This window comes from Zonotrichia leucophrys, chromosome 4 (genome assembly GCF_028769735.1).
Source record: "Zonotrichia leucophrys gambelii isolate GWCS_2022_RI chromosome 4, RI_Zleu_2.0, whole genome shotgun sequence".
NCBI lineage: Eukaryota > Metazoa > Chordata > Aves > Passeriformes > Passerellidae > Zonotrichia > Zonotrichia leucophrys.
Window position 1 is genome coordinate 54745660 of NC_088173.1, and position 24393 is coordinate 54770052.

At 37.7% G+C, this 24393-nt stretch overlaps 1 protein-coding gene across 2 annotated transcripts in view; it reads right to left on the reverse strand.

The window, feature by feature from the left end:
- The window catches only part of STK32B (serine/threonine kinase 32B), a 160772-nt gene that overhangs the window by 113922 nt on the left and 22457 nt on the right, over positions 1-24393 (reverse strand). For both annotated transcript variants that reach the window (XM_064711780.1, XM_064711781.1), the window contains exons 2-3: positions 18544-18599; positions 10646-10797 (exon numbers count right to left, since the gene is read on the reverse strand). In XM_064711780.1, the coding sequence (XP_064567850.1) occupies positions 10646-10797; positions 18544-18599 (208 nt within the window). The remainder of the gene's footprint in view (positions 1-10645; positions 10798-18543; positions 18600-24393) is intronic.

Consider the following 24393-nt stretch of genomic DNA (forward strand, 5'->3'; position numbering starts at 1 on the left):
TTTTCCATGTGTCACTGCTTTTTAAAAGACTACCTTATTATTCTTATATCTTTGTGTGCTAATTGCTAGTGTCAATTTTTCATTCAACTATAATTCCACTTTCCACTTGAACAAATGCTGGAAAACTCTATGCTTCATTAGTGCCATTCTGCAATTTAGTGATCCCAAATATGGATCACAATCGGAGTTTTGCCATTATTATTTCACAGGGACTTTGTTATACACCATATTCCACCGACTTCAAGGGGAGAGATGGGACCCCTGCAGGTATCTTGGCCCAAACCATAATTTGCTACAGATTGCAGAAATGCAGACAACTCCACCATGGCTGAAGATGGATGGAAGGTGTTGCTGCATCAGACTTCCCAGACCCAGCAAAAATAGGCAGGTGCTCACCCCATGAACCTGGATCATCAGTAAAGCTGGTACAAGAAATGGAAATTGTCCCACCTGTCAGTTCCACAGAGCTGGTTTGTAGTGACTGGAAGGAAGCCATGCTTATTCTTCCCTTAGGAATGCAGTACTGTCAAGGCTACAGATGTCACCATTTACTGAACAATGAACAATAATGACAAGGATAATACTTGAGACCAGCATAACATATTTTATTCTTCTTTGATGTCAGTATCTTCACTTCTAATTATATCTCTACATATTTTTTAGTGTCTTACGAAGCTTGACTCCTAAAATTCCTTTTAAATGGGAAAGTTCCTGTTCCTTTTTATCACGTCATTTGATCATTTATCAATTACTACATTTTCTCTATGAAGGAATATCTAGGTTTTGAATATTTTCTTCAAATAAAGAACATTTTCCTCAAGAGAGAATTTCAAGTGTTCTAGTTTAAGATGAACAAATATTATGACACACTTATTTTTAAAAAAGGTTTCAGAGTTTTCCACTTCCACAGAAAGAACAACCTGCACAGAAATCTATAGTTCATCTCTCTTTGGAGAGACAAGAAACAATACCTGATTTTCTCTTCTGCTTTCTTTTCAAATATCAGTAAAGGAAGTCTGTATCTTGAAGAATCTGTTTTATGATATTAGTTACACTTTCTAATTAGGTTAGACTTTGTACCACTGAAAATGCCTTCTGCTTTCAGCCCAGTTTACATTCTCACCAGGCTGATTGCCATTTATTTTTGCACCTGTATTTTTTCTTGTCCTTCTCCCAGCCCATCTCTTGATGAGACTCTGAAAGCTATGGTCAAGAAGAAGAATTTTCTCTGTTAGATCTATTTCACTTACTCATTTGTCAACAAGGTTCAATCCCCCTATCTCAGCAAGAAAGAATTTGCTCTCTGCATCCTGGATAAATTCTGGTTCAGGTAGTTAGAGAGAATTTGATGGGCAAAAGTAGTTTTCCTACTGGCCATATCCATTTTGCAGAGGAATTTAAATAGACATCATCATAACCTTTCTTTGTTCTGCATGTTAATTTGTAAAGTGTACATCACCACAGAGGATGTACAAAAGGAACCTTAAATCCTCCCTTATGTGTCATGTACTTATGAAACATGAGAGTGATCCTCTTCTCATTAGAACTTTACACTGCTCAACTGTCATTAATCTTGAAACAGGATGCCATTAATAATTTTCTGAAGTCTTAGTATCAGGTTCTCACTGCACTTTACAAGTACAATAAATATAATTTTTGTTCAATAAAATGAAATTAAAAGTGCACTTATGCTGTGAAAATCTGTAGTTGACGTTTAAATTAATAAAAGCTTTGATAAATTTTAATGAGTTAAAGCAAAGGTTCTCCTAGGCAGGCAAAATGAATTCATTACAGAAATTCCTGCTCTAGTTTAATTGCACTATTTTCCATTTTAAATTCGCTCTGATACAATTCTAACAATGGACATTTTAAATTGCCTTACACTCAGGATTTTTTATTATTATTATTTAATAATGTATTTACATCTTTTTTACCCTTATGTGCAAGGTTTTGGCTTCTGTTCTGTCCTTTGGAACAGCTGGCAAAAATCATCCCCAACTTTTAATAATTGGAACTTGAAAAATATCCTTGACATCCTTGCAGAAACAAAAAGGAAATATTACTTGGAGAGATAACATATCACCTGAAGCACATAGATATTCAATTACCCTTACTTTGATACCTCTTGCTAGTTCCATTGGGGCTTTGGTTTTGTTTTTAGTATCCCTGCTCTGACTTTTACTTCAGCCTGTTATAAATGAAAAGGAATTCCCCTATGTGTTTTGTCTGGTTTGAATGAAAAAGCATCATCACTAAAACCAAAAATATACTCAAAAGCGAACCAGGACAAGTTTCTATAAATATTACAGTTGTAACATTTTTGGACTAGTTGTGTATCTTTAGGGTCTGTTCAGTACCAAGGTTTTGCAGTGCAAGTGTTAAGGACTTATTCCTATTCTGCAATGACCACCTATTTCAGATGATTTTACAGGTGCATCCAAGACAGTTTTGCCCTCTGAAGGCCATTCCACTGTGGTTGGGCTTTGTTAGCACAGCACTGAGGTGCATCTTGTGCAATCCATATTTAGCAGAGCCTTTACTAGAGGTTAACTGCAGTCCCAGTTTCCACAGCATAGGTAAGAGTTGATCCTGACTGAAAACTGTAAATTTACATGATGTACTCATTACTCTGTCACAAAAACCACTTTACGTACAGGACCTTGGTTATCAGTCTAATTGCACACTCTAGCTATTGTGTTTGGCATTCATAACTTTTAAAGTATAGAATGGAAAAAATAAAGAAAAAGAAAAAAAAGCACTACTAGCTAAAAGTGGCAATTGAGGAGTCTGAAGCAATATCTAAGTGCTTTTCTGCTTTATTTCACGTTGCATTAGATTGACAGCACCAAAACCCTGCTCTCATGCTCTCTTGAGAATACCCCTGCCACAGCACTGGAGCTCTGCATCTGCCTAAAAGGAATAACACTCATTCCTGTCACTCATTCCACATAAATGTGCACAGGATTTCTGCCTCTGTCTATACCACAAATGTGAGACATGGCCAAGACTCCCTCCAAGCTCAAGAGGGTCTGCTTTGGGTAGCAGCTGCCCCACTGCAAAGGACAAACAAGGTAGGAATTGCAAATTCATAAGAGGAACATGGCTGGAAATGAAAATTTTTAGAACAGGAGGGATTATTTTTCCCAACAGTTCAATATTTATCAATATTTATAGTAAGATTCCTCTTGCAGAGAAAGCTTTCTGTGAGAAAAGTTTATTAGGGTCAGCAAATAAAGCGTGTGTGTCAGTAAGAGTGATGCAAAAGGCACAATCCTAAGAAAGGTCCCAGGATGCAGAGAGACACACAGGAGATGAAATATCTCTTGCAGCAGTTTCTAATGCAAAAAAAGATCAAAACTTAAACTGTGCCAAAGGCCAATTCTCACTTTTAAGAGGAATGTATTAAAGTTGAGCCCAAAGATATATTATTTCAAGGTGACAGCAATTTCTCACAGGAAACAATTAGTCACCAGAATAAAACTTATCCAGACAGTGTCCCAATACTGTCAATTGTTATCTTAAGTTATTAAAATCAGCACAAAAAATAAATAACTGCTGGATCACGCTTTCATCAGTTGGTGATGATGTTACAGCTAACATTCATTTAGCAAAAACACCCAGATGTCACCAGCTGGCAGTGTTGAGTCCAATGTAATTTCCACAGCTAGAAATAATATCCTGAACATTTACAACTCAAGTCAAATCTATTCTAAACTCTTTTCTTCCAATTATCTTACCCTTCCTGCTGCCTCATCACCTTTCTCTGCCCTTTTTCCTCCATCATTATCTCTTCTAAGTCTCTGGAGAACAGAAATTTTTTTCAGTCTTTTTCAATATCTTCACCTATTTCAGATTTACATTAATGCAGTGATGAATTAATCTAGCTATTTGAGAAAGCTACTCACCCTGTGCTTCATCTCTAGCAAAAATAATTCACCCATCTAAGATCTGTGCAAGATGCTAAATATATCTTCCCCCCTTGATTTACAATCTTTTCTTGGCTGGAAAAGAAACGTAGGCACTGTCAAATATCTGGAAAGGACCAGGATTACAAGCCTGGCATTCATGACCTCAGCTAAATTCACAAAAGAAACACATATTGCATCAATAAACACAGCAGTGGCTGTTGCCCAAATGCACTGAGACCAAACGGCACAGAAAATTCTGTTCCTGGTCAGCTCCCAAACCCAGGCACAGGGTGTGCAGGTTTCCTTCCTTCTGGGAACAGCCTGGTTGCACCTGGGCTCCTCTGGGATGGTGCTGATGCCGCAATCCACAGCGAGGCTGGGAGTGAGCCTAGAAACACTTTGTTATGTGAAATATTGGGTTAGAGAGCCCAGAGAGGACACCTAGTTTTAAGTTACTGGTATAGACACAGCCAATGAGGATGACACTGAGGTCTTTGCTCTCTGGTTGTACCCAGCTGCTCCAAGTCATAAACCAGAGAGCAAAGATCATTAAGCACCTTCATTACTCTCCAGGAAAACTGAAAATGTGAGTCAAGAATTTTTGAATCCACCACATACTATGAAGACAAATGTTGAGTTTGTGAGGTCCCCAGGATGAGGTGAGAGATGAGTGAATCTGACTCCATGTTCTCAGAAGGCTGATATATATATTATGTTATGTAATGTAATGTAATGTAATGTTATGTTATGTTATGTTATGTTATATGTTATGTTACGTTATATTATATGTTATGTTACCTTACGTTACATTACGTTAAACTGTACAAAAGAAAACGAAATGATACATCAGAAGGCTTAACAAGAATGATCATAAGAAACTCGTGCCTGACTCCTCAGAGTCCGACACAGCTGATGGTGATTTGTCATTAAGTAAAAACAATTCACATTAAACCAATCAAACATGCACCTGTTGGTAAACAATCTCCAGCCACATTCCAAAGCAGCAAAACAGGGAGAAGCAAATGAGATAATATTGATTTTTCCCTGAGGCTTCTCATCTTCCCCGGAGAAGAAGTCCTGGCAAAGGGATTTTTCAGAAAATATGACAGGGAAAGATGGACATCAGTACAGTTTACCTTTCCTTTTCATCAGAACTTCTTACTGCTCACAGGGCTGTCAGGCCAATTGCAAACACGCAGCCTGGTCCTAGCCAGAAGAACACAACCCTTCCCTTCCAAACCCGGTGCAATTATTCTGTTAGATCATGAACTTTAGTCACTGCCACTATTGTGGTGTCGCATGAAGTCAGAAAACCAGTCACAACACATGTCAGAAAAGAAATTTTCAATCCCCTCATAAAGTCTTTAGATCACCCACATCAAGGCAAGTTAAGCAGCCACAAGACCATAGCCACTAAACAAGGTCAGCTGAGATGGACCTAAACCACCTCCTCTCCTTGCCTTGGTCTCTGATAGGTAATTGGTGTTCCTTGGTCGGTCATCTTCATTTCCACCCAGCACACTTGGTGAGGTGTTCTTGCTTCCCTAAGTTTTTTTTTGGTTTTTTTTTTTTGTAGATTTATGCACATTTTGATACCAGCCTGAGGAGCAAAGCCATGCAATGGGTCAGTCCAAGGTGACCTTGCTCCTAAAATACTCTAGAAAGAGCACCTTTCACAGGCAAGTGCTAATTTCCAGTTGTGTATCTGTATATATGTGTACATTGAACAACCCACCCGACACTTGAGACGGAACAAAGAATTTCTTGATTCCAGAATCCTTTCTTTTTTTTTACTTCCTCTTTCTTTTGAAGATATGTTGGGGTATTAGATGAACTGAGAAGTGCATGAACTTTTTTGCTGCAATGTGTGTTCTTCAGTTTTCACTGGATTTGAGACTTAGTCTTACTGTAGCTGCAACAGTAATGTACTTCTGTCATGGAACACATGCAGTTTCCATAGACCGATAAGTGAAAAGAAAAATACATCACAGTATATATATAGCCACTCAGAGAATGCAGCTAACACATCTTCATGGCTTGTTAAATAAATCAAACATACTATTTTGTCTATACCAGGAAAATTACCTACAAGCTGAAAAAAGAAAATGGTTATCCTTCTCCCTCCATTGCTTTAGAAAATGTTCTGGCAAGTTAAAAAAAAATTTTGCAAGGCTATTAAAAATAAGATCAATGTTTCAAAACTTTTGAGAAAGGGTTCAATTTTTTTTTTCATTTTTTTCAGGTCCTCATCAGCTTAGAAACCCCTTTGATATATGATTTTTTTGAGGAAAAAAAAAAATCTGTCTTTTGTGGTAAGCCATGTTGTTTTCAGAGCAGCCAGGGGATGCTTCAAATATCTCTCCATGATTGAGGACAAGCCACATAATGCCAAATCTGCCTGCACTGGTACCTGGCAAGTAACCTGGCTCCTGGCTCAGTCCTAATGCATGTTGTAAGAAATGTGTTTAAAAGATGAATACTTTCAGAAACATCACTCATCTTGGCCAGGGGACACTCAGATATCTGGGGAAGGATGAACATGGAGAAAGTGCTAAATATTAGAGAGGAACAGACTCAAGGTGGGACCAAGTTGGCAGCTGACATTTCTGCAGCCCATTCATCTTCTCTGTTATCAGAAATGCCTCTAATGGTGATAAAAGTGGCTTTAAGCATTTATTCAATTTCATTTCTAAAATGAAGATTATAAATCAACCCAAAACCCTTCCTGAAAAACACTCTTATCCTCCAAGCTTTTATGAGCATTTACAGAGGAATGATTCCTTCTGTGTCAGATGTTATGAAAGACAGTTCATACTTCAAATAATGTGATTTATAAGTTGAGATTGTGAAGTTAAATTTAATAAAGCTCAGAGAAGATGCATGAGCCTCAAAAGGCTTAATAGAGATCTTTCAGAGTTGAGATGCTACCCTTGTTTTATATGAGCTCCTCTGTATTCTTGTGTAAGCTGTGGTCAGTGATAGATGCAGCAGAACCACTCACCACAGAACATTTACCTTCTTTCCTCTTCTTTTTCTCTCCACTAGAATTTAACTGATGAAGGGTTGTATACACACATCTCATTACTTTCTTCAGTCATCATGAAAAATGAAAGGACTTTCCAGTATTCATGTTTGTTTCTTAAACTGCCAGCTTTTATTTTTGGTGGTGTAATTTCTCAAAGAGAGATTAATATGTTCAAGGAGTTGTTAGGATATTTATTACTATTTTAATTTTATTTTGAAATCCAGATGATAAACTTTTGCAAATCAGCTGCTCACATCAGGGAAAGTACCACAAACTCATGGAAAGCTTGTCATGATGGAATTTCCTCCAAATATACTTTTCAATATTGATTTAGGATTTGACATTTTAAATTGAAAGATGTAGGGTTTAATTTCAATTCATCACTGCAGAAACACCACAATGAACAAAATAGGACACTGAAATTTTTTCTTACAGAAAATGATACTTCATGAAAAATAAAAATATTTTAATTTCAGGATTTTAGTCACCAAAACCATACCTTAGACAGGATTTCTAAAAACTGATATGAACCCTAAGAGTGTGTGATAGAGCCTGGAAAAAGAGACTAGGCCAAAAGACCTTTGGCATTTAAACAAGCTGAAGTTGTCATATTCCCCATACACCATGACAATACTGCTCCTTAGATTGATATTCCACTTTCTGAAGCAATCCAGGTTTAGTCATTCCTGTTACAGTCCCTGTTACATTTACAGTGCAATCAACAAAACAGCAAAATCCAACTCTGAATAATGAAACTAATTTAGCTGCAACTACTACAGAAGAAATGCAGATTCAACTGTTTCCTTCCATTAGCGTGTCAGGAATTGACTCTTAGAAGGAAAACTCATAGATTCATGCCAATCATCTAATATAACTTGTAAATACAATGTAATTTGATGCAAATCATTATTGTATCTAAACTGCAAGTAGAAATACATTAAACAGATTTCTAGTTCACCAACAATCAATGAAAATGTTATTTTAAGAAATTATTTCTGGGAACAACATATTTAATGACTATTCCATTCATACTTGCAGTGTTCCTTTTCCCATGGTAGAAATAAAAATTTAGTTTCACATATTAAATAAATGAAATATAATTAATATGTTTAAAAGCTTCATATGGCTTGAACAGATGTGACCATTATTCATGGATCATTTATGATTTTTGTTCTTTGCCTTTGTTGCAGCTCAATAACAAAAGTCATTATTTGAAGATAATGTGTAGAATATCCTGAAATTCAGCTGAAATTTGAGACAGAGAAGTCAGAGGTCTGAAAAATTCTACTGTAGCCTGCAAGTGTAGACACTCCAGAAGTATATCACAAATTAATTTAAATTAATTTAGGATTGTTCAAGGTTAATTTTTTATAGAAACATATTTTAAGCCTGATACTAGGAAAGAGTTATTCAGGGTAGACTAGATTCATTTTGGGAAGGTTCGGGCTCAAGATATCCCTTTGCTGTCCCAGGGTGAAATACAGGTTCTCCAGCAGTTCAGTAGCTCACTCTGGAGTCCAATCTTTGAATCACCAGACATTTGAATATGAAGTGTTTGAGGTGAGCACTTCAGGTCAAAATAATAAGATGAAATGAAAGTATTTTTTTAGATTTCTACAATTCGAATTGTATTGAATTCCTGAATGTCAGCAGAGCCTCATACAAAATCACAGAACAACTGAACACCCTGAGTTGGAAGGGACCCACAGAGATCAATGAGTCCAACTCCTGGCCCTACACAGGACACCCCAAGAGTCACACCATGTGCCTGAGAGCGTTGTCCAAATGATTCTTGAGCTCTGTCAGGCTGGAGCTGGGACCCCTTCCCTGGGGAGCTGCTCCAGTGCCCAACCACTCTCTGGGTGAGGAACCTTTTCCTGATAGCCAACCTCAACCTTCTCTGCCTCAACTTCATGACATTTCCTCAAGTCCTGTCCCCAGTCAGGAGAGTGAAGAGATCAGAGCTTGTAGACGGATTGGTCAACTACAACCATTGATAGAGACATCAAATATAAAACATTGTTTTATATATTTCACTGAAGCATCTTGAATAGTGTCCTGTTTGCCTGAAATGTTTTGTAACTCTAGAGTACTATGTACATTTCTCTTTCATTTTCTGCATTTCTCATACACACATATAACATTTGAGTCTTGATATCCTGTGATAGTATCTTAGAAGTGTAGGAAGGATAAAAGGCATCATAATGCCCAGAGCATTTTAAGGTATTGCTTATTTCAAGTTTAATCTTTGGCATGGAAAAAGAAAAGGAAAAAGAATATTTATCATCTGAGTATTACTCAGTAATGGGAATCTAGCATTCTTTTTGTTTCACAATAAATATTTGATCTTCAGTCTTTCAGCACTGCTATGTTTATCTCTCAGATCACATTAACCTATGACTGTTTCTGTGCAGTGTCTAGTTACACAGTGGAAACTTCCACAGCTCCTGATAGAGAATAAAAGTTTGTGGGATTTCAGAAAAGGTAGAGAAATACATAACAGAGAACTCCACAGCCTCCTAAGCACAGATATATATATATATGTACACACATATATATATATATACACACACCATATCTTTGGTAAAGAAATCCCAAGACTACAGCTTGCTGGAACCTTGGAAAATATACTGGGAAAGTTTTGTATTGCAGTTACAATGATGTATTTTTTAAAGCCTTCAACAAGGTATTAGATTAGCTCAGATCATTCATATAAAGTGAAGAGCACATATGTATTTATATAATTAGGTCCTTTTGGACCTAATCTGGAATCAGTTTTGGGTTTAAATGCTTTCTATCAGAGTGCAATTATACTAAAGCTGTTTTCGCTCAAGACAGAACACAATTTGGCTTTTAATTTGTGAAAGGTGCTAACCTAGCACCAGGAGTGAGCTAAGGGATAGGCAGAACACTGTAGTTGGGCAGAGACCTCAAGTAAGACAGCTAAAACTCACAAAACACAAGATCAATGTGCACTGTAACCATCTGCAGCCAATCAAGCTATTCACAGACTGAATAATTTTCATATTGTAATGGTTTATGTCCCCTCCACCTTTTCATTTTCTGAATGATGCAGGTCATTAGATAAGGAGCACAACTCTGCATCCCATTACTACTATCATTACTGAAGGCAGCAAGTATTATCACACTGCATAAGAGCCAGCAAATATTTTAAGCTGCTGGTGTAGTTGAAGCCAGTCATTTTTTGACCAGCATTTTCTCACAACCATGTGTGACCAAAAGATTCAATGTCTAGCATGGAGAAGATAAGGGAAATTCCAGGTGACAAAAAGGCACTTTTCTGTTGTCCTGTGACAGTAATTTTTAGAAAGTAATTGAGTTTTGAATTTTCTCTGAATCGACTTAAAAAAGAAATTGTTGTATTTGCTATTTCACAGCTTTATTAGAGAGGTTTAGTCCAGGTATTGTCATGGGACAGGACAACACATTTCAACACAGTATTGTAACAATTTGGAGAGAAACCAAAGCAGAAATTAACAGATGAATATGATATTTAAATATTTCAATTAAAAAAAACACCTTAAAAATATTAATGAAAAATAAAACTCCCTGTGAAACCTAATACCTTTAACAAAGGAAGTCTCCAAAAATCTTTTGTTGTTTTCAGCTTTCCGGCCTTCCTTATTCTGAACTGATTCAGCAACAAGGAGAAAATGAGAGCTCTATGAAAGCATTTTAATGATTTTCTTACCACAGATTGACCAGGAAGGGATGTTCCAGGCCTTGCATTATCTGCAGCTCCCGGAAAACATTGCGGACTTCATCTCTCTCAATGCATTTCTGTTTATTCATGTACTTCATGGCATACATTTTCTTGGTGTCTCTCTTCTGTACAATGCACACCTAATTGGCAGCAAAGTAAAAGAAAGATTTTGACACCTTGAGAAAGTGTATTCAATTGTGACTTTGGAAAAAAGAGGTCTTTAATGATATTTCAATAATTCAGATCTGGATATTACAACTGAGTAACACATTCAGTAAGTTCACTTCACAGCTCTGCAGGATTCTTTGTAATAGATTCTAATTAAAAATTAACAAAAACCCAACCCAACCCTGTATAAGAGGAAATGGGGACCCAGAAAAATATCATAACTTTCAGAACTTACATGGTAAAGCTGAGAGTAATATGCTGCAATGGCTGAAATCACAGGCTATTTAATTATTCAGAGAAATTACTGCCTCCTGCCTCGGAAGATGCTCAGTCATTGTCCTCATTCCCACAAGTCAATACTCACATCTTGATTATTGCATCATAAACCTTGCCTGTGTTCCCAAGGCTCAATATTTCATCTAAATATCAGAATTATGCTCCCTTAATTACTGTTGAAAGGAAAAGAATTTTTATACAGGTATTCATCACAATATTTCTGAATTCACAAGAGACCATTACAATGATTTAGTCTCTGGCAGTAAATGTCTATGCTTTTACTTTATCTTTTTTTTGACAAAAGCCAAATAATGCAAATGCACGAAGAAAATCTTAGTCGAGAGAACTTCCATATGAATTCTGGATTTCTTTTTGTCATGGTATTTTACCTTGAGAATGGAGCTGGAGACTGGCACAAGCACCACAACCAAGTATCATGTTAAGTACAATTTTTGGCAGCAGAGAAATACACAATTGTTCTGAATGTACTGGAAACATCTGGTTTAGGTACCCCAGGTCTGCAGTGCCTGAGTCCAAAGGTTCTGGATTCACTTGGTCTGGGCATTATTTTTTTTATTTGTATATTTAAATACATACATATACACGCTCCCATATTTTACACACAAAAAATGATACTATGCCCTCATAAATTCATGTTATGAGATCAGATTACAACACAGTGGCAGCCAAAAAGAAATCCTTTGTGACTGACAAAAGTTTAAGAAACTTATGCACCCAATATTTAGGAACAATCAGGAGTAACTAAGGCAACTTCCCACAGCTGAAACTGGGAGGAACAAGGCCAGTGAAGTCAAACATGTTTATTTCTCTGAAACTCTTATTTTCCTAAAGTGTGTCCTTGAGCACAAATCTACTCCAAATAGAGGAGTTAATAGAGTACCTTTAACCTATAATGATAAGGCATGATTAAGCAGTGTTTCTAATTACCTTTCCTACTATCAGGAGATGTTCTGCTATTAAGGAAATCAGGGATAGTAACATTTTGTTTTGAGCCCATTAATTGTTGCACAATGCTGAGTACATAAGTTGTGTTTCATTTTTCACCTTGGACTGTTATGAAAGATCTGAAAATTGTTGATGCTCTTAAAATAACTAAAGGTTCACATTTATATGGAAAGAAGCCTGGCTGTGGAACAGTGGGGAATTGTGTTTGGCCTTTTGGGGGAAGAAAAAGCAGCAAATGGGATTGAGCTGAAACTGAGTGGGAAAAGTAGGATGAAAATCAATTGTTCAAGCTCCCACAGGTCCTTCAAAAGCATAAGAAGAATTTTCAGAAGCAAATCCTGACATCCTGTCTTAGAATATGTGGAGAGTCCAATTTAGCAAGTCACATTATAAAGTGCAACATTTGGGGAGTTTAGATCAGAACCTAAGTCCATAAATTAAGCCATGTACATTAGTTTGTACCATGATTTTCATGTACAACTTGGCCAAGAGTTAGGTGTTTGCAGAAACCTCCTAGTCTATTACATTAAAAGCCTCCCTATTGAAGGATTGATGCAAGAGACTGCTGAGAGAATGGGTTTGAGAATTACAGCTTTGACCAATGTGTCAAATCAAGATCATATGCAGCACCAAAATATGCAATGTAAACCAGTTTTGCAATGCTGCTGGGACTCCAGAAGGCGCTCAGCTCTCTTACCTGGCAGTAAAGATAAGGGTGTTCAGCACAGCTGAAACAGACCTTCTGTTGTTGGTAGAAGCTTGCCTAACACACAGCTTCAGAGCAGAATGATAGTAAACATTTTCTAGCAATGTGTACCTACACAAATCCTGTAACATGGTTACAAAATCAATAGGATTTTAATGAATGTAGTGAAGTTACTTCCTACTAAAAATCAGGAAACACAACCTGCATCCATGTTGATGTTATTGTGAAAAATGCCTGACATTGCTATGACAGCGCTGGATGGTATTGGAGATCCTCCCTGGCACTTCTACCTGCTGGCTGTCAGCTCTTCTCCTGAGCAGGACAGCAATGGATTGAAACTTTCCACTAAAGCAAGAAAGAAAGGAAAAGCCCTTGAGCCCTTCTCATATGTACAGTCTGAATGGGAAATGTTTAAGCTGGGCGTTTTTTGGTTCCAAAGGAGCAATTTAAAATAGGGATAAACAGGTGCTCTGGAACCTCAACAAAAAAATTCTGTGATGACTCATTATGATGAAATTCTGTGCAGAAATGCCTTATTTACATGTATCAGTATGGAAGCCTGTGACACTCACACTCTTTCCATTTTTCTGTGAATATCATTTACCAAAGGCCAGACAGTGTGATGACTCAGAGCAAATATGTCTTCTGAACTCAACAACTATCCAGCTTCATAGTCAGTAGAGAAGGACAGCAGCCACCTCCATAAGGTGTGGATCTAAAGAGGTACAGGGGACTATCTCTGTACCTGGAATGGTTTCCCTCTAATGTCCCCTAAAGAGGCTATAGATTACCAGTTTGGATATAGGTATCTGTGTGGTACATGTTTAAAGGCAGGCATTATGAACCCCACTAATTTTCTTTGGAATGGTGGAGTGCTATTTTTAAAAATCTCAGTTCCCTTTCTAAAGGTTTTTTTTATGTAACTTAGTTGTTATCACAGGGTGGTGTCTTTTGTTATTCCTGGTAGAAGGTAACAGTGAGTTGCCTTAAAACCTGTCAGGTTAGAAGAAATTTGACCAGAGAGTGACTTGGGTCCACTTTCCCTGAGAATCTGGGGAAGGAAGCCAATAGATTATGGCTGCAGGGCTAAGCTCCATTTTTCAAGAGCAACATGTGCTGTGGCCCACTTCTAAACTACCTTCTTGGATTTCCTCTGATTTCACATGCAGAAAACAGAGAAGGAAGCTGCGTCATGCTGTGTTGGCAGAGAGCAACCATGGGTAGCTTCAACAAAGTTCTTCCGAGAGAAAAGATGGTGATGGCTGAAATATTAGACTTGCTGCAAAACACAGATTTTTCCTGCTTCCCACTAGAAGAGACTTACAGCTGCTGTGTGCATGGTGTGGAAAGAACAAGGTGCACTTAGTGTCAATTTTGGTCTAAATTTGGCACAGGAGTACTTAGACCTCTCAGACTGCCACAAGATGTGGTTTCACAACAGGTGATAAAAGAGGAGGGAGGCAAACCCACAGCCAGAAGAACTTTTGCATGAGGCCACTGCTGGGTGGAGAGCTGGCAGCTGGGGCGCTCCCTCACCCATGCTGCTGTACAGTATTTTACATCTCACACCATGGATGAGATGGGGCAGCTTTGGCTGCCGTGAGGAGCCCCAGCCCAGCAGAGGGGCTGTGGCACTCACCCAACACAGAGGGCTACAAGGCAGAAATCAGATACATTCCAGATGGGAATTGATGAACCTACTATTGAGGATCTGCCTGAAATATTGCTCCCTTGTATGTCCTACCCCTGTGCTCTGAAAAATTGGTTCTCATGGTCTTAGCCTGCAAGAAGAGCTGGCAAGATTTACTCAAAGAGGCTGGAGAATGGATGTCTTTAGGCTGCCAGGGGGTTTCCTTTAAATAGGGAGATTCATTCCCAGATTCCCCTGAGCAAAGCATGACATCTGGAGCAGCCAAAGCATCTGCTTAGTATCCTTTCATATTAACTCAAGCTAAAAAACAGGTCATAATACTGTCAAACAATATTAATATTCTGCAGTGGTGTGTTATGTTGCTTTTAGGGTAGAAGCATATTTTTTTCTGAAGTATTTTGCATACTATTTACTAAAGTACCCTCAATCAGTGCTGACATGATTCTGGGCTCCCATCTGGTTTACACCACTGTAATTTCAATTTTACTTCATCACAGGAAGTCACTGTTTTATTCAACCAAATTCATCAGAACTAAGTCTTGTGTCTCAGCATCTTAGACAAACAGGAGAGTTTGTACCTTGAAATTATAATTTGAATTCAATTTAAGGATGTTAGATTGTTTAACATAACTGCTCCCACGAACAGAGAAGTCAGAGAAAATTGGTACTATAATATCTCTGAGAACTAGTTGTTGCACCTGAATACAAATTATTGTGCAGCAGTAACCCTGCAATTATGTGGTTATTGTTGCAGTAAAGGACAATGAGAATTCTTGTATTTCAATCCTTATTGGCTTTGTACTTATTGGATGATCTTCAAATATATAATTTTTTGCAATATTTTTTTTGAGAAGAGTGATAGCTCTACAGATTACAATATTGAAAAAAAATTAGCCAGATTAAGCAGGAGACAGCACTTCTAACATATCATATGTCCCTGTTTCTACTGTCTCTGCCCTTGCAAAAGAGTCCTCAGCCTTTCACATCATGCAGGAAAATAAAACAAGCCTGTTTTATGAAGGCTTGGTTGATTTTGATCCACTCTTGTCCATGGCACTCAGGAAAGTGGTGAATGTTTCTATGATATTTCTAGAAATATCTAGTTTTTTACAGGTTTATATGAGTATGGTTCTTGTTTATAAAGTTCAGTTTTATATGAGTATGGTTCCCTGCTTTTGGGAATCAGTATTGGTGAAAATGGAGTTGTATGAGAGAGAAAATGTTTAAAGTATGAGTTCCCTCTAAACTTAAATCCTTTTTTACAGTTGTCAAATGCAACAGGAAAGTCTCTTGGTGTAACAGGTTTCTTTTTCCCAAATGAGTTCAGGCTTCTGACAAATCACGTTGTTTTTCCTTCCATGGGCAAGGAAAAGAAAAAAGTCCATTTTAAAATGACCTATTATAACATAGCCAAAAGCACAACATGGTAAATCAGTCACCATTTCAAATGTCTGTCTCTCTGAGTCAGTCCTGCCTTTATTGTTCATTTAGAAGCCTCGTTGCTGGCAACTTTTCCTATTATTGTCCTTCTGGAAGTACCTGGCAGCAGAAAATGTCCAAAAAGGATGCAAGGCTGTTAATCTCTATTGCAGGGTGTTTACTGCTCGGGGTCTGCTGTGCTTTAGCATCTTGCAGTGTCTAACACCATGTTCATGCCACGCTTTCCTAAACTGCCTGCTTCCTTTATGGCTCCTCTGTGGCCTTTTCTGTTTTCTGAGAGAAATAGGATGTTTTAAGACATGCTCTATTTTTTTACTTTATTGCTCTTGGTACAATATCCCTGTGTCTCTCTCTCTCAATATTTCTTAAATTACTCTGGTTGCCGCAGCAACCTGAGCAGGGTATTGCTGCAGGAGGATTCTGGTATGGCAGAGCCTCTGTGCTGCTCAGCTCACTCATGTGCACAGAGCTCAAGGTGATGCTCAGCACTTCAGCTGCTCCACTGGGGCTGGCTGCCTCAGCACCTGGGATCTGTCCCCACAGCTGGTGTCAGAAATCAGCTCCCTGCCTTGCCTTTGGCCTTTTCAATCCACAGTCACAACATTTCCTGTCACAGGAACTCCTAGGCCATTTGGTACCAAATGCTTTGTATCTCAAGTTCTTGTCTTTTCTAAGTGGCCACCTGCTTCCAGCTGCTGCCTCTGCACCCAGTCCTTCTTAGGGACACCTTAACAGCAGGTGCTGTCTCCTAGACACTGCTGAATATTTTTCAGGAAAAGATACACCACAGCAGTTTTGAGGAGGGTAGAAAAGGTTTGTGGAGAGAAGAGAAGAGAAACCACCAGCATGCTCTTTTTTCTGGAAACAAAGAGCACCTTTGGTCATTCCAAAAGTGTCCTTCGAGAGCTCAGGTTCCCCTTTTTAGGGGCAGATGAAGGAGGTGAGGTCTGAGCCTGCCAGGACCATCTCAGCTACGGGTTCTGTGTGAGCTGGGTGTTCTTTTGTTCAAGCCAAGTGATGGGCAAGCTGTGGCAGAATGTGTGTGGCCAGTCATGGAGCACATGGAGTTCCCACACTGCTGGGCACATGCAGGCCTGCCTGGGGCATTACCTGTGCAGACACACCTGGCACAGAGCTGGTGCACTGTCGGCTGCACTCCCAAAGAGGCACACACAGGGCGGGATCAGTGGTACCCGAGTGAGGTGCAGGTACTCTAAAAGGAGCCCTTCTGGCTTCAGTGACCTTGCTTTGCCAAGCAGGTGAAGGCAGCTTTTTGCTTATGCTTTGGTCTTCATAAATACCAGGAAATTGCTTGTTTGTTTGTTTGTTTGTTTGTTTGTTTTTTGTGGAAGTACTTTACACTAGTTATGCTTAGCATATTCCAGTTACTAGTGATTCCATGTACATTGGAAGAAGCCAAGTTAGAAATTCTGACGAAAAAAGTTTTATTTGTATATTAAAAATTTGCCAAGTGAATTCAGAAGTAGGCAATTTGAAACTAAAAATGCTGAACTCTGGTCTAAGTAGCTTTTCCTTTGTGAGGGTCAACACAATTGGGATATGTCTTTAACTTTTTTTCCTGTATATAACTTGCACTCTTGACCTTCATTTAGTTTGACTTAGTATTCCACCTCTGTACTGTGATAATAAACAATCACAGATCTCTGCTGCCCTGATTTTAAGGGGTTTATAAGCACTTTTTTGCCCGAGCAGGATATACTCCTATTGACCTCAAAGACAGTTTCTGCTGAAAACTACTGAATTGAATAAGGACTGTGCCATGAGGGACCATGCTGTTCTGCAAGAAGTATTTCTGGCCTCTCCAAAATTAAAGTCATTGTTCTGCATGGAGGCCAAGAACCAGCAAAATCCTTTGTGTGTTCTTAATGCATGGCTACAGAAGTGCCTCACCAGCACTGACCTGGCATTTACTCAGGAATCATTGAAATCAAGATTTAGACAGCTGTTGTTCCATCAGTCACCTGATCAATTATCAGTCATATTTCACCCTCAGATCTATTCCTGTGAGAAATGATTTCTAATAGTTTTTTAAATAGTATTTTCTCTGACTTTGTGGCTCTGTATTTGTATTATATGTGGCTAGGTGGCTTTGTATTATAAATGTAAAACCTTGTTATAATCACTATTTATAGGAAAGAAATGTTGTCTACTCAAGTGTAAACAAACCATTAATCTTCTCTGTTTCAGAAAAATCCCGTTGAATTGAACAAACATTTACTCGGGGATCATAATTATATTGTATGTCAGTTTACACAGTGCCAAGAGGATTTATTCTATGTAAAATACCTTTAAAATACTGCAATTATTTTAAAGACACAAATAAGCTCAGGGAGTTAAGAACAAGATCACTTTGGTGGACTGTCTAAAGAAGTAGTCTGCTCCTACCTTTTTGTTGATTTTTGATTCCAGGAGAGATTTCTAAATTCTGTTAATCTCCATTTGGGATAATTAATTATTATAATAACTTTTGCTCAAATAATTTTAGCAAATAGATTATAATAGAAATAATTTAATGAAGAGACAGTTCATACTGGTGGTCAGATGTCCTTAAGAAGGAAAAGGCTACAAAACCTATGTTCTTTTACCATAATCAAGCCAGCAAAACACAAAGGTATTCCCTATTAGACATTTAACTGCTAAAAATAAGTTGATTCTTACCTTTCCAAAACTCCCTTTCCCAATAGCCCGCAATATTTGAAAGTGGTCAAAGTTAACTGCAAAATAAAGGAGAGAAGAAAAGGAAAATAGTTTGTAGTGTGCTAAGTCAGAATCAGACATCAGATAGGAAAAGAAATTACAGCGTGTCCAACTAATGTCTTTTTACAATGTGGTATTCCATTTTTCCTCTTAAAACACGAAACATACTTAATAGCTAGCAAAGAAGAAGTTTGCTTTAAAATATGTTGCATTTTGCAGCCAGTAGCAATTACTGCTCAGCATTTTCCAGAAATATTGAGATCTATTAAAAGGACACTGAATAATTCAAGTAAGTAACACCCTCTACCTACAGATATGTAATGACATATGGTTAGTATTTTTATATTATCACTGTTCAGGATAATTCCTATATTTTGTTACAGTGATGGAAGTTTGTCCCATGATGAGGTAGTATGATCACCAAACTTTCCCACCTTAATGCAATACATAATGCTAATATGGTAAGACTATTTCATAATTTTAGCATAAGTTTGTTTTGAGAGATTGCATTTTAGGTTGGAAGTGGAATGGATTTACTTGCACTTCAGGAAAATCTGACAGCACAGCCTGCTCTAGACACTGAAGTGCTTTGCTGGTAGGGTGAATGAGATTTCACTTCTCAGAAATGCCATTTTTATTAGTGTTACATGAGTTTAAACACAGCCTGACCTTCAAATCTTCATTGGTATATCCGGTGTTTTTAAAAAAATTCTAACATCCTGAACAAAATTGATGCAAAGTCACTGAAATACAAACACAACAATGTGTGATACAGTTTTTACAGTCACTTCTCAAAAAAAATCACACTTAGAGCTAAATTCAGTGAACCAGAGAAGACAAGGTTCAGTGCAACATAACAGGATTTTTTTTTAATTAAAATTTATGCTCCTGGCTTTGGCCATGGACTTTCATCTATGCACCTGTCATAGATGTAACAGTAACTAGCAAAATTGTGGAGACAGACTATCACTGGAAAGATCATAGAACCATACAATGGTTTGGATTGGAAGGGACCTTAAAGATTATTTCATTCCAACCCTCCTGCCCTGGGCATGGCCACTTTTCCCTGGATCAATTTCTCAAAGCCCCATCCAACCTGGCCTTGAGCTCTCCAGGGATGGGGCAGCCACAGCCCCTCTGGGCAAGCTTGGCCAAGTCCACCCAAAAATGTGGTAACAAGAGGGAACACAACAAAAATGTGACACACCAAGATGAAGGAGAAAATTCTATAAAACTCATAATATAATTATTTACCGAAAAGAGTTATCCATCTCAAGCTAAGCTCTGCATAGAAAGTTGAAAGCTTGATAGCTATCAAGCCTTTAAAATGGGTTAACATCTTACTTGCTCTGTTGCAATAATATCTCATTTACACTATTAACACCACAAAGAATTTGTTTATTTATGCTTGCTTATACTGCCTTCAAGGAAACATGGTTGCTCCTTTCATTAGTGCAGCATAGCAACCACCTTCCTGGTAATTGCTGGAGACAAATCAAGCCCAGGGCTGACAGGGCTGAGAGCAGCAGACTCTGTTCTGCAGGAAACAAAGATGGTGAATAAAGCAGATTTAGAATTCGGATACTGAAATAAAAACATGTAACCTTGGAAAGGATTTATAACCCACTTGGAAACTGGAAATTTGGAATAAAATTTTGAGCTGAGAGTTGGGGCTGCCCAGATGTTTGAGAAGCAGGACTGCTGCCAGCAACCTGCAGCTGGGGTCTCTGCTGAGAGATTTACAGTGTAAAATCCCTTCTAGTTCTTGCTGGCCAGTACTGGTCAGATGAACAAGATAGTCAGTTTAGCAAAGCCCCCTTCCACAAAAACTAACATCCATTTAAATCCTGTGCCTACCACTCCTCCCTCCCAAATGCATGACTGGGCTGTCTAAGATGACCTTTAATATAGGTAGGAATTCAACACAGTGTAGAAAATATCCTAAACAACATGTTAATTTCATTAATTTCTTTGATGGGAAAAAAATAATCCTAAAAGTTCAGCACAGCATGCTGGGGGGTTTTGTGTCACTCCTCTGTTTTCAAACTTTCTCATGTTTCTGCTTATTTTGCTAAAGATTTAACATGAATGTTCCTTAAAAAAGCTTATTTTGAATTTGTTCTTTACCTTGCAGTCATTCAGCTGAGTCCAGTTGCCAAAACAAGTGAGAAATTGTAGAATCAGTCTGTAATTATCTCAATTTGAGACAAGTCACATTTCAATAATACTTGACTATATTATATTCTGAAATCTGACATGTTTTGAAATACATCAGTTTGAAGAATGATTTTGTTTTTGTAAAACTAAGATTAAGCATTTATCTGTAGCTATGTAAAGGATATTTTTTATTGTCCACATAACTTCTTCTTCTCTGCACTTCATCTTTCCTGTGTTTATTGCTCTGAATGACTAGAACAACTTAATTTTTAAATTAGGTTATTTGGAAATTTGACTTCCATACAAATGATATTATCAAATGAAGCACTGGAACATGGAGTTGAAGATGGATTACTAGTAAACTAAATAAGTGGTTAAAAATCATAGATGCAACAATTGATCAAATTTTCTTAATTTCTATGTTTAACTTGAGTAGAAAGTGAGATGTTACATTTTCATATCTTCATTTAAAAAACCCAATTTTTTTCTATAACTAACAGTACCATGAGCCTTATTAAAATTAAGGTACAATTATTGTAATGCATGATTGCAGGAGAAAATAAAGCCAATTTTAAATTACTGAGGAATTTGTAAACATGCCTGAGCCTGCATCTAAATGAGCAAGGCTTGCAGCCACTCTGGCTCTCTGGAAAGGGATAATTCACTGAAGAGAGACAATTCAGTCTCTTTTGATCATTCAAACATACTCCAAACATTGCAGATTCTCAAACTGAGGAAGTTCTTCCTTTGGAATATTAGGACAGAATAAAAAGTGGGCTACTTTGCAGCTGAGACTAATACCAAATTCACTGACTAAAACTAAGGTGCTTCAAGCAATATTCCCATCTAGGACAGAGCAGCACCTACCTCCCTGATAACAGTGAAAGGTTGAGCTGAGTTCACTGCCACCTTGGTACTACATTAGCCATACAGCCCAGCTGTTTTCCTCAGAGGTTCTTAATCTCACTCTCTCAAAATTTTGGGCTAATTTTGTTCATCTCAATTTTTTTTTCATGTTCTGTATGTGCTTTTTGTGTCTTTTCTGGTGAAAATTCAATGCCAAAAATATCACCACTTACTCTGAGAAGAATTACAGCTCATCATGACCTCTGTCATTTTCCAATGTTGAAAATATCAAGTTCAAACACTGCCATTTCCTCTGTGCAACAAGGACATCAGGAGTATTAAATTCTTGTCCTCCAAAACATGGCATGTCTTGTTCTTGTGGTGCCTGGTGTTGTAGCTAATGACATTTTTCTAGTGCAAAGCCCCACTGAGATAATGGTATGGCTGGCAGAAGGACATTTTCTTCAGTGTCAGTAATATGACTATTACTCTTTTGAAAATAGCTTCCTTTACTCAAGAGAAAATACTTCAATTCTCAAGAGAATACTTTCTTTTACGGAGAAAAAAAAATATTTTCCAACTCTTTGAGCACTTCTTTCATTTTATTACCCTACTTTGGTAATATAATTGTCTTAGAATTAGAGTATAGGAATATGAACTATTTTCAGAAAACAAAATTTGTTTCTATTGTCTTCAGGTAATTTTCATACAAGTAAACCTGCGGTTAAACTTATTAACAACACCATGAGAGAGTTTCTTTCCAGTTTCTTTGATTTCCATCAGTTTGGAAAAATCAAGTATTATAATTTCCCCTCCCTCATCTCCCACCTTCATCCTTTAAAACGTCACCATTTTTGATTCAAAACTAAGAGGGAATATGGAATAAACCAGATATTTTGCTAACTAAGAGAGAAAACAGATCAGCATTTTTGACACCTGTTTCATGTTATTGTATTAGAGCAATGGATGCCTGGTAATTTCAGCAATGTGTTGTATATATACATATAAATACTTTATTTTGTTTCTTTCCATTTAGTCATACTCAAATAAACCTTCAATTCATCCCTTTGCACAAATTCAACTCTCTATTAATGACTATTAATGCAAGTATACTTTACCTGGATTAGAATATTAGATATTTTCAAATTAGCCCCACGCAGAGCATTTTCCTGTAGTTTGATCTTGAGCACATAAGAGCCAGATGATGGCAACAGGATTCACAAATGAATTAAAGGTTTCATCCTGCTTGCCATGAAAAGCAAAAAAATGTGGTCCTAACCATTTTAGATAGTTGGTCAAATATATTAGTGTACTCAAAAACTCTCAGGAATATCTGGAAGCATGGTGCTGTGGTTTGTGACTGAGTTATACCCAAGAGCATCTCTGCTGCCACAGTCTTCTCCTGTGACCTTATGTGAGTGCTCCACAATCTTCTGCTGCTGTCTGTGGAAAACTGAATTATTACATCTCCAGGCAGCTGTAAAATTAGGTATGGAAAGCACCTTAGAGCTCAGACACACAAGTAATTGGGAGAGCAGTGAAAGCCAATTCAGGTGATAGTGCTTCATAAAAGCACCATGAAGACTGAAAACCATTTTTAGTGTGAGGAGTCTACACCACCATGGAAGCAGAGGTACAGAGATCAGAGGATTGATTCAAACCCCACACATGAGGCTGTGGCAGAGCTGAGAACAGAACCCAGCTCCACTTCACACCTTCTCATGCATGTCCTCCAAACTGCACAAGTCCTGGTGGTGTAGGTATTTGGTATCAAACTTCCTAGTGAAAGATAAAATACTTATTTATTTCTCCACTCCTCCCTGAGGATAAAGTATACTTTGGAGAAAATATTCACATCACAGACTTGTTTTTTTATAACCACACTGCAAAAACATTGCATAGTTTTAGTGGAAATGCCTATTCTTTTTTTTAATCAGCACTATATACATAATGATATATACATAATAAAACAATGAAGTGTATGCATTCACCTCTGCTGCCTTATTCACAAATACTATATTTTCTGGAACCAAAAAAACCCCAAAGTTACATCAGCAACACACCATTATGTATTATGTGTTTGATTTATGATCTTACAAAGGAATATAAGATTTTCACCCTTTCACTTGCAGTTTTACTGTTCAAAATATTATCATGTTGTACAATATTTGTTCAAGTGTAAATTACATTTAGCTAAAGAGGCAATATGTAGAGCTGATATCTGTTTTCTCACTGCACCTGAGGACTATTTATTGTATGTATATGTGATTAGTCCAAATACACAGTAACCATTACCTGAAAGAACTTTGTTTCCCCTAGAGAAAATATCCAACTGAATGTGGCCAAAGCACTGGCATGCACATGCTTTGCAGAATGAAAAATGAAGTAGGGGCCTTTCTGGAAGAACTTGATAAGCTAAATTCAGACTCTCCTTCCCTGGTTGATTCCTACTGATTTATTTGGACTGTCTGGGAGTAGCCAAAACCAGACATGAGCACTAAGGGCTTTAGGAGGTGTACAGTAAAGCCATGTTTTTAACACAATGAGCTTTTCAACACATTGAGATTCATTCTCACTGATCTCAAGAGAAAATAGAAACAAGGAGATATGATGTGGCCATTAGCCAAGAAAATAGATTTTTATTTAAGTCTCACCCCTGTCTTGCAGGTCTGTTTTGGGGTGGATTAATGGTTCCTGTTCTGTGAATCAGGAAACAGAATAATAACTAAACCAAATGTCCTTCTAGATTTGGCCTGTATGGTTTGACCTGGGACTCACTGGATAACTCTGCTGATAGGATCTCAAACC